The sequence below is a fragment of the Solea senegalensis genome, linkage group LG19 (genome assembly GCF_019176455.1).
Source record: "Solea senegalensis isolate Sse05_10M linkage group LG19, IFAPA_SoseM_1, whole genome shotgun sequence".
Lineage (NCBI taxonomy): Eukaryota > Metazoa > Chordata > Actinopteri > Pleuronectiformes > Soleidae > Solea > Solea senegalensis.
In genome coordinates this window covers 9,845,152-9,856,982 of record NC_058038.1, presented here as the reverse complement: position 1 = coordinate 9,856,982, position 11,831 = coordinate 9,845,152, and the positions used below count along the sequence as shown (strand labels likewise).

General features: G+C 41.9%; 1 protein-coding gene across 1 annotated transcript; it reads left to right on the top strand.

Moving 5' to 3' along the window:
- The first annotated feature begins 844 nt into the window (after window positions 1-844).
- On the top strand, window positions 845-11,338 carry LOC122785268 (integrin beta-3-like). Its single transcript, XM_044050995.1, has 15 exons — window positions 845-1,019; window positions 1,728-1,813; window positions 2,330-2,528; window positions 2,670-2,922; window positions 3,028-3,190; window positions 3,316-3,477; window positions 3,571-3,666; window positions 3,754-3,843; window positions 3,939-4,073; window positions 4,148-4,577; window positions 7,341-7,563; window positions 8,149-8,261; window positions 8,388-8,513; window positions 8,882-9,048; window positions 10,171-11,338. Exons 1-15 carry the CDS (start codon window positions 953-955, stop codon window positions 10,234-10,236), a joined length of 2,376 nt encoding a protein of 791 aa, XP_043906930.1. The 5' UTR covers window positions 845-952; the 3' UTR covers window positions 10,237-11,338.
- Window positions 11,339-11,831: the final 493 nt, after the last annotated feature.

Sequence of the window (11,831 nt, the reverse complement as noted above, 5' to 3'; positions counted from 1 at the left end):
CACACATAACCAGGCTCCTCATTCCTCTCTGCAAGAAACTGTATATGTATATTAGTGCAATATACCTAAATATTATCCCACGTTCAATCTTTGTTTATAATAAATATGTAAATATCAAGGCCATACTGTGTATATTCTGCAAACTGCCTGCCAGCTTGGCGTTGGTAACAAAAATAAGTCTATCGCCCTCATGACAGTATTAGATGATGATGAGAATTCAAAGGAAAACAACACTGAATATGCACGTCCTTCCTCGTCTCCTTCGTCTCTCGTGTCAAGTCTACGTTTGATTTGTGTTTTCTGTCCTCCCACAAAGAAGCGCAAGTCACAAGATCCTTTTTTGATTCGTAACTGTAATGTGATTACTGGCGTTATCGACATTAACACGTCACATTACTGCGTTACAGACAAATGTAATCTGATTACAGTAACGCGTTACTCACTGCACATGATCATATCTGGCCCTCGTTAAAAAAAAAAAGTTGGGACACCCCTGCACTAGAGGAAGCTCACGTACCACTCGTGGTACACGTACCACAGTTTGAGAACCATGGGTTTATACAATCAAAACTAAAAAGATTGTAAACCTCTATTAAAAAAGAAAGTATTTTAATTTGAATATTCTTTTACCTTCAGCTGCTGCGCAGATTTTAATGTCAATTTTAATCCACAAATGAAAAAACCTTCATGTGCGTTTGTGAGACTTTTAGGTTCAGTTTTTACTTTTGGGTGATTTTTTCCTTTCTGTCCTTCATTTATAAAGAAGTACAGACGAGTCTGTGCCTGTATCTGCTCCCGGACACACACACACACACACACACACACACCGAGGTTTCATGTAAAGAGGCAAAGCTATGACCCAACACGCGTTTAGTCAAGTGAAGAATGAGGAAAAGCCTTCAAGTTTCAAAGTGAACGAGGGGGAACGAGTCTGCTCCGTTACTCTTCAGCCATGGCAACTTTGTTACTCCGTCCACTGACGGTGATTCTCTTCTTGTCATTGGCAGCACATGTTTGGGGTAAGATGCTGTTCCTTGTTTTTAGTGTGTTATTATTTGTCTCACAAAACTTTTCACCTGTCTGTCAAGAGTGGAGTTTCTCAGAGGGTGTTTCCTCACGACCATCTTTGAAGCGGCTGTGTAATTAAACTGTGTACGTGTGTTTGAAGCTGATCGATATCAATGATAAAACAGAATAATTCCCTGTGAGTTGACTCGAATAGTGTTGGTTGTTAATTTCGCTGCGCTTTTGACGCTTTCGCCACCCTTTACCTTATAAGGGAGTGAAAATAGTCAGGATGCGTTTCCTAAAGCGACATGACCAGAGGGTCCAACACTGGGAAATCTCCACTTTTTAATCTTATTTTTTTCATTTTAAACAATTCATGTGGGGTCCAATGTTATACCCATGTCTATATGTGGTTTATGGCTCATATTTTTTGTCTTTTCAATATACATATACATATGTATATATATATATGTGTACATATGTATGTATAAAATGAAAATGTTGTAACCAGATTAGTATTATTAGTTTAATGGGTAAACTTTACATAGAGATATTAAGGAGTTTTACTGTACTGTATGTGTGAACATGTAATGAAAAACTCCAACTGATTCAAGTTAATCAGAGTTAAGTAAAATAGCAAAACCTTGCTCTTCATCAGTGTCAGACTTTCTACATAGTCTTAGCTGTAAAAATTAAAAAGTGTGTGATTTTTGTTCCAGGTTCCAACATCTGCACATCGAGAGGAGTTACCACTTGTCAACAGTGCTTGGCTGTTCACCCCACCTGTGCATGGTGCTCTCAGAAGGTACAAACACCAGGCACACCGAAGCACACACACACACAAACCCACACACACCGTGTGGAATCACTCTGCTCCTGTTCATCGATCGGCACAGCAAGTTCTAACAGAAACCTCATTTCTCAGCAGCATTCCTCTGGTTGTCATCCCCTGCACTTTGTTTATGTTGCCTCTCAACAAATTCATTACAGAGCAATGACGAAGATACCTAAACATGTTATTGGTTGTAAAGGGCTTTTAGTAATCTGCTTTATTTTTTCCTGTTTTGTTTTTTATTTAACATTTATCTCATTGGGAAGTCACACTGAGATTAAAATTGCTTTTACAAGTCAGACCAAGCAAAGTCAGACGGGGTATGTTTATCAAAACAAATAACATCAGAAAGCAAAAATATAGACGAGAAGAATTAAGCACAATGCAGCAATTATTTATTTTCCTTGATCACTTTAAACTGTTTTGAAACTGAACTTTATTGACTCATCACTGCCTTGAGAAGTGACCAGATTGGATGTGATTTTTAAGGACTTTGGGAAGGGATCCACTGCGTCCCGGTGTGACCTGAAGGAGAATCTGGTGGATGGAGGATGCACTAAAAGCTCTCTGGAGTTTCCCTCCAGCACCCTGACGATTCAAGAGGACACAGCGCTCAGTAGCAAGGCCTCGGGTACAGGTGATGTCACCCAGATAAGGCCTCAGAAACTTCACATGGCACTAAGACCAGGTACGTTCGTTCATCGCACACCATAGGTATTGGACCAGACAATTTGTAATGTTTTACTTTTCATAAATTCTGGATTGAGAAAGACAACCTGCAGTGCAATGAATCTATTTCATACTCACATATCAACTCTTATCTTCTCAGGTGATTCAAAGCATTTCACAGTGTCGGTGAAACAGGTGGAGGATTACCCGGTGGACCTCTACTACCTTATGGATCTTTCATTTTCCATGAAGGACGACTTGGCTCGCCTTCGCACTTTGGGCAATGAGCTTGCCGAGACCATGGGCCGCACCACCAGCAATCTGCGCATGGGCTTTGGAGCCTTTGTGGATAAGACCATGGGCCCTTACATGTACACCTATCCACCAGAGGCTGTGACAAACCCTTGCAATGGGTAGGTGCAGAGGTTTCGAGGAAGAAACTGAGAAAACTTTTACACTTTTTTTTTTTCTTTGTTGATTTTCTTATCCACCTCACCTCACCTATTCTATACATACAGGATCAGTGAAACATGCCTGGCTCAGTTTGGGTTCAAGCATGTACTAACACTGACAGAGAAGGTAGCGCGATTCACCGAGGAGGTGGAGAAACAGCAGGTGTCCAGAAATAGAGATGCTCCAGAGGGTGGATTTGATGCTGTCATGCAGGCTGTGGTGTGCAAGGTATAGCAATCGTCGCCGTATAGAGAAACAAAAACACAGGCTGAGAAATTTCTCTTAGTTTTTCATAAATACGGATGTGGTCTTTCCTTCACGTTATTGAATTTGTTGTCCATCATCATTATTAGGATAAAATTGGTTGGCGTTCCGATGCTTCACACTTACTGGTTTTCACCACCGATGCCAAAACTCACATCGCACTGGACGGACGCATAGCAGGCATCGTCCAGCCCCACGATGGCCTGTGTCACCTTGATGATGACAATATTTACAACAAAACTAATGTGCTGGTAAAGACAGACATTTAAGTCATTGCTGTAATGCTGGTATGTAGTTTTCATTTGCAGTGTTGGACATTATATTTACAATCCTGTGTCTTCCAGGACTATCCCTCGTTGGCACTCATGACTGACAAAATGTCTGAGAACAACATCAATTTAGTATTTGCTGTGACCGACATTGTGGAGCCACTCTACAAGGTATACAAACTACACTGTGTGAGTAATTTATTTTAGCTTTTGGCATGAAAAATACAAAAATTCTTCTTGTCACCACTCTCTTCCCAGGAGTACAGTCGCCTCATGCCTGGCACAACAGTGGGAACATTGTCCGGTGATTCTGGGAATGTTATTCAGCTCATTGAAGAGGCTTATGCGGTAAGTTCTTCCTGAATATGGGACAATGGGTTTAACATGACATTGATGACAATTATTCACTTTGTATCATCGATTGGTGACTTTATTTTGAGCAGAAAATTCGCTCTAAAGTGGAGCTGGAACTCCTGGAAGTCCCGGAGGAGTTGCATCTCTCCTTCGATGCCACTTGCCTCAATGGAGAGATCATACCCGGACTCCAGTCCTGTTCTGGCCTCAGTATTGGAGACACGGTATGTATCCGCTTATCATGTTCCACATTTCATTTTTGTAAACACAGCAATAGACGGAGACTTCTACTCTTCAGGTGTCATTCAGTGTTGAGGCTGAGCTGCGCGGCTGCCCGAAGGAGAAGAGCAGCACTTTTACCATCAAACCCCGCGGCTTCAAAGACGCCCTGGTGGTCACGGCGGACTTCGCCTGCAACTGCGAATGTGAGGCCAAAGCAGAGGCGGACAGTCCAGTCTGCAGCAACGGCAACGGGACGTATGAGTGCGGCGTGTGCCAGTGTCACAAGGGTCGTCTGGGTCCTCATTGTGAGTGCTCAGTGGAGGACTACAATCCATCTGACGACGCCAACTGCATCCCAAACCCGGACAGTCCAGTCTGCAGTGGGAGAGGCGACTGTTTGTGCGGACAGTGCTCGTGCCGCGCAAATGACTTCGGCCAAGTGTGGGGAAAGTACTGCGAGTGTGACGACTACAACTGCTTGCGATTTAAAGGGGCACTTTGCTCTGGTGAGTAGTTAGCACTTCTGTCACACTTTATTTCATGCGGCTGATATCAGGAAACATGAAGTCACACTTCCTTTTCCTTTTCTCAGACACCTCATCCAATCTTAGTGGATACTTTCCAGTCACTGTCAGTATGACCCATCTCAACATGTAAATAATTGCATTACTGAAGTGCTGAACGAAAAGTAAACATTGTAAATAATCAGCTCTAAGAACACACCCAATTATTGTTTGATTGGTGCTCTTGCAGCCGTGCTCTATTCCAAGTCTGCACAGCTCAGTGTACAGTTACTCACTCAAGGTGATAAAAGTTTAATAGCCTGTGTTACTGGGTAATTTAACGTCAAAGCAGATTGGGCTTGTGATTGTAAGGTGGGCAGTGTAGGAATAGCAAAATAGAAACATTGCTCTTGCTTCTTTACACACATTAAGTAAAATCAATATTCATTTCACTGCAGGACATTTAAAGTCAAGATTTCACCACTGTTAACATTGTTGTTGTTTTTTAAAAGCATTTTAAACGTGAAACCAGACCAACGCGCTACAAATTGAATCATGACAAAAACACCTTTTGATTTTGTACACACAAACACTGATACAACATCTGATTTTACCTTCTTAATATAGTGCTGCAGTATTAGAAATGGGAGTAATTGCTGTTCTGTGGTTGCGTAATGAAACGCTGTAAGATTCAGTCATAGATTGCACGTCAGTTGTGGCAAACATCTCCATAGTAACAGAGAGCTCCACCTATCACCTGAGGATTGTGGGTAGAACATTGTTTCACACAGCAATATCTATTCAAAAAAATGTATTTCACACTTTGCAAGCAGGGAGGGTTTAAAGGATGCTATCAAGATGAATAATAGTAACAGAATTATTCTTATCGTATGCTCATCACATGCTCATAGAACACACGTCTTCATTTTGCACTTTGACCGAGAGAGACGATGGAGGGCAATCTGTGTGTGAGAAAGCTGAAAATTTCCAGGTAGATGTTACGTTTGTGTGGAGGCTGTTATTTTTAGAGACGGGTATTATGAGAGATTAAACCCAGGGCTGGGTCACAGACACTTGCACACGAGGATATAGATGATGTATGACTGTCTACAGAGCCCGACCTGGGACCGCAAAGTCACTGTGTCTCTGCAGACTTCTGACGCTGTCTTTAAAGTGCAATTTTCCTTCAGCACTGGCTCCACTGGAGCTACTTGAAGCTCCATGTTTGTGATATTCCCTGTGGCTGTATATTTCTTCTGCCGACGGGATGTAGGAGTGGTGCAGGTCCAAGGAGCAGTAGTAAGCAAGCGCGGCCCCAGGGCCCATAAAAATGAGGACAGTGAGAACAAGAAAGTTTGCATTCCATTGCTGGCAATTGGCCCAAATTCTACTTTCACCAGTAAATATTTTTGTCTTCAACGTTCCCTCCTGTCCTCCAGCTGCGTTATGTTTTCTCTCCCTTGACTTCAACTGTGTTTCTCTCCTTTTATCGTGGCCCCTCGTGTTAGCCCCGTCTAAAGCCCAGGAATGTGATTAATGGGCAGGATTATTGTGCAGTAAAAAAAAAAAGACAAACCATTACGAAAACTTTGTCAAGAAGAGCAGCTGAGACTTAACTAGAAAATGTTAAGAGACAGAGTAGGAAAGATTACTCAACAACTAAGAGAGTGTTAACCATTAACCAGTGATTCAGGCAGTGCAGTAAATGCAACTCAAAGGACAAACTTTGACACGAGTGAGGCAAGTTGTGTGAGGGGAAATGTTTACTCAGAGTTTAAGCACTTGATGATCTGTTTTGATCCCTGGAATTAGGTGATATTTCATGACGAGTCTCCCCCCCCACCCACCACCACCACCACCACCCCCCGTAGTCTGATCAGCTTGGCTTTGACTCACTTTGCTCTTAGTCATCCACTGCCTAATCCTGTTTAGTCTCTTGCTAAGCCCACTGTAGTCTCTGGGGTTCTGCTTTTGTTTCTGGGGTTGTTTAATGTGCTGATGTGGCACGGCTCTCTGAATCCCTTTAAGAAAAGTTTGCCTCCAGATTCTGTCAACAAACCATTCCACCACTGTAAATCTGTTTCCTACACGGACCTAGCTTTTGTGCTTTCTACACATCAGTGGAGTCTGAGCATTTGTTGGTGTGTATGGGTGTGTGTGTGCGTTGAGAAACGGAAACATTAGCGTGTAGAACAATAGAGGTGTGGGTTGTAGGGTTAAGAAATGTGTGTGTGTAATTTCCCTGTGTGAGTAAGATATGATTCCAGATTATTTATCACACAAATATACTTTTTTAACTGACTTTTGTCTTGTTTAATAGAGAATGTTTATATAAAAAAAAGACAAGTGCTTTATTGTTGTTGGTTTTTTTATAAACCCGATAATGTTATAAAGGTAAATGGCTGAATTTTCATCTTAAAACTAACAAATAATTACACTTAAGTAACATTTAACACCTACCCAGTAATTGAATGGTTGCGTAAGCGACAGATGTGGTCATGGTTTCGTAATTTGCACAGGTTTATAGGCAACAACAACACAGACAGAACACAATCCACACACAGTCTGATTCATTTTCTGATTGTGTCATTTGTATTTGTTTGCCCAGCCCCACCCGTGTGGTTATGAACACTTAAACACATCATGTGAATGAACATGTGTTAGGATATAGAATTTGAACTGTAAATATCGGAGCTGAAGAAATTAAACATTGTGAAGGATTATTGTGCGATTAACGCCGCCCTCCTCCTCTTAATATTCTTTCAGATCACGGGAAGTGTAGCTGTGGCTTCTGCCAGTGTGATGCCGGCTGGAAAGGAGAAAACTGTAACTGCTCCACGCGTATAGACACCTGCATGTCAAGCATCGGCCTGCTGTGCAGTGGCCGCGGCAACTGCGAGTGCGGGATTTGTCAGTGCACTCAGCCCGGTGCCTACGGAGCCACCTGTGAGAAGTGCCCCACCTGTCCTGATTCTTGCACTATAAAGAAGTGAGTTCCTTGCTAAGTATTCGGACTGACGAGAGAGATGAGTGAACAGACACTTCAATATTTGAGAGGCTAAATTGTGTTCGGTGCTGAGGTTGGCACTGGACGAGAGGAAATGCCATGGGGCTTATTTTCCTGGAGGTGTGCAGTGCGCTTTGATAAATACCATGCAGTCTGCCATGGAATTGGTTTATGAAGTCCAATGTTGACATTTTGAACTGACGCTGAAGCCAAAGCAAAGGCCAAGGGAGTGTGCGAAAGAGGAAGGATTTAACTACTGGGGGATCATGAGCATGTACAGTAAATGCACTAGATGTCTTCTTTATTTCTGGAGAAGACGCATGAAATATTAATATTAATAAATATTATAAAATTAAATATAAATTCAACCTCTAGTTTACAATATATGGAGCAAAATATAAATAACATATAACATATATATATAACAAACTACTCTGCAACATAATGGTTTTGTGCACTGCTGAAATACACACTTTGCTGTTAATGATGTTAACAAACACAACCACACCAAGTGATAACCTGTGTTGTGTCCTGTGTAAAAGTAACGGTACGTGACTCTGTTTGCAGGGAGTGTGTCGAGTGTCAGCATTTCAAACGGGGCCAGTACACCAGTGACAACAGCTGCAATAGAATCTGCAAGGATGAAATCAAAGTAGTGGAAGATCTGGGTGGTGAACTTGGTGAGGAATCTGCCGTCGATCATTTCTTATACAACATTTCTTATAACATTTGGTACATACTGCACTGATGAATATTATGTGTTTTCAGTAACAACATTTCCTCTTCTTATCATATCTGTCCTGCAGTTTCCCAAACATCCTCCACAAATGCAGTGAACTGCTCGTACAAAGATGAAGTCGACTGCGTGGTACACTTCCAGTACTACGAAGACGAAACTGGCAAATCCATTTTGTTTGTGGTGAAAGAGCCAGGTACTGTACGGTTAGAGTTTCTGAGCACATCTAAACTGCCAGAGAACTGCACCTTGTATATTATGGGTACATTATTAGGTCAGAATAGTGTGTTCCTGAATGTCATTTCAGCCTGAGTCTGGCAGGCTACAGCATCAGGGGAACAGTGTGTGCATCTAATAATATGCTATTCTCCAAAGAACACATCATCTGCCAGATAACCACAACTACTCTGCCACACCGCAGAAACCCAAATGCATCAGTGTGCTGAATGGTTGTGCAGTTCAGTGTGTGTCACTGGACTGAGTGGGCTCCTCTGCATCATGGAAACCAGCATCGGAGAGGATCTGGTTCTGAATTAACTCTTTCTGCTCCTCTCTTCTCTTCAGAGTGCCCCGAGGGTGCGAACATCTTGGTCGTGCTGTTGTCGGTGGCCGGAGCCATTCTTCTCCTGGGCCTTGCTGCTCTCCTCATCTGGAAGTTACTGATCACCATCCACGATCGCAGAGAGTTTGCCAGGTTCGAAGAGGAGAGATCCAAAGCCAAGTGGGACACGGTGAGAAACCCTCTGAAGGGCAAAGATGTAAACATACAAAACGGCTCTGTTTCAGATGGAAAGTGCTTATTAATATCTTATTGCGACTGGCTATAGGAGGGAATGGTAATTTTGGCACCATTATCCTCATTTTCATTCGAAAAACATGTTTACAATGCTATCCAGAAAAACCACACATTACTCTCATACCCTCACAACAAAAACACAGTAGCAAGTGAGAGGGGACCACAGCACCTTTGACACAAAATTGCAGCTGTAATGTAAACTACATTATCAATTACAAGTTAGAATAAAAATAAATGAGACTGACCGCTCACTTCTTGAAGAGGAATGACGCTCTGCGGACCTTCATGTGCACAAACCAGTGCCCGCCCTTGCTTCAAATCAACCAATGAGAAGCGCTCTGGGTCCCTGAACTTCTGGCCCCACTGCCGAAACGAAAGCGTGCACTGTACACGCAGATGCACGCGCAGCAGTTCTGCAGTACGCGACACTGCAGGGAGGATATCTCGGCCGGGCCCCACAGAGGACGCGCAGCATCCGGCACAACCAACTATTCACTGAAATTCACGCAATTTCCAATGTAGTCACGATGTGTCTACATTGGAAATTGCGTTCATCAAATGAAAACTGCGGACATTTCTTTGGGGACAACGTTAAATGTATTATTAACTTGTGCTCCATGAAATTTTTGACACAGGAAAACATAAAAGCTTGCAATCCTCCCCTGCACAGCAGCGCCCTCTGGTGGGGCACGGCACGCCGCTGTTACTGTTTAATATTTGTGCAGATCTGTGAGAAACAAAGATGTTCTCGTCAGCCTGTAGATTAACATGTGCGACGATTAGGACAATAATTCACCTAAAATTATATTTTAATACAATTTTTGCTCATATAAAATATTGCGCTTCGATCTGTGATTTGAAACTTGCAGTAGGCTGTATTGCGATTTTGATGAAAAATTCAGAATAATTGCTCAGCCCTAGTGAGCACTATGGCATTCGGCTGCACTTGCATCACTGAAAAACTGTGCTCATGCAGCACAAGCCAGTGGGGAAATAAGGGACAATGATGTCTTTGACAAACAGATTAAATGACGTCACCTCTGTTTTCCTTCCTCAGGCTAACAACCCCTTGTATAAAGGAGCCACATCCACCTTCACCAACGTAGCGTACCGAGGAAACTGATGACGAAACGACTTGAGGAGAACTCAGGGGTCAGTGACAAAGACGGAATGTAGTAGCACAAAAATGGATGGTGGAGTGCAAACACTGCTATGTGACTCGCTACTGTAGCTGAGAAGTAATTACTGCTGTCAACAGTGTGAAAGGGTGAAAATAACTGTACATAATGCAAAAAAATCTGAACTAGAGCTGTTAACATATAGTAAGTCATCAGTGGTTATGTGCTCTGTGGTTTCCTTTTGTGCACGGTGTCATACAACATTTGACTGGCACTCAGACCACCTACACTGTCTGGTTCCACTTGCAAGAGCTGCTGCTGCTTCCTCTGTCACATTTTGTGGTCATTTCGTGAAAAAACCACTGAAAACATGTTTGAGAATTTTTCCCACAAGTAGTTTAGTTAAAGTTAGCAAGTAACTATGTAATAGATTAATGCATATTTTGAGGGTTTCCCCAAGCTTTGGTGTATTATTTACATCTAATTGTATGCAATTGCGTTTCACATTAATCTCAACCAAGTTTAGCCATATAAATAAAATGTGCACTAACAAATTTTAATGCCCCACTGAGCACATGCGTTGATGCCTCTCATTTCTTATTATACCTTCTGGTTTTTTTTGTTCTCTGTTGGGTGAGTTCACACGCTCTGGTAGACCTGGTTTTACACTGATGATTGTGATCTATGTTGTCTTTGAAAAGCACACTGGCAGTGGTACTGTAGCTTAATAGAGGCTATGACATGTTTCTGTGATGCCTGTGTCTGGGCTTGAACCGAGGGGTTTTATTGGTTAGGCCACGGAAACAGCATTCGTTGTTGAATGTTGAGTTTGTTTCATTTTCTATTGAGCAGCACTGTGTTACACTGAAATGTCATATTCTATATCCTGTGTGTATGAGCAGATTTGGCCATAATGTGATAATTTATGATGAACTTCCTCTTTTGTAATATATTTGAGTCTATGGGAGATAACACAGCTCTCAGGACATGGTGTGAAATCTAACTGTTTGATTTGTTTGTTTGTTTGTTTGTTTTTGCACAAAAAGAAGCCTGTGGTTGATCTCTAATTCTTCACATGGGAATTAAAAAAGATCCATTATACCATAATTCTCCAGTTTTGGTGTGTGATGTTTGACATTTGGGTTCTTAAATGCCACAGCTGTTGGTTTTATTTTTATCCTTGATCTGAATTACAGAACACTGTAAAGACAAGGTATTTGAGATTCATATTTCACATCCAAAGCCTTCAAATATCTGATTGCATTTCCCATATTTGCTCTGCAAGACATTTGTCTCATGACAAAATATGTTAGCAGTTTGCAGAAATTTGTATATACTTGCATCTTTGGTTCACTGAAATATGGTATGAAGGAAACGTTGGAGCTTTGTAGCTTGGAAAATGGATGTCACTGTGCAAAGACAAGAACGCCTTTCTGACACCACCAATTGACTTTATCAGGGCACAGAATATTTCCTTCCGGAAACTTATGTCACATCCTTTCCTGTATTTTTGAAATGTTTCTAGTGTTCATTTGTGGTTGTTTAAAGTTGCACAGCATATCTTTTTGACCACATCTTGCTGACACCTGCCTTGTGGTGG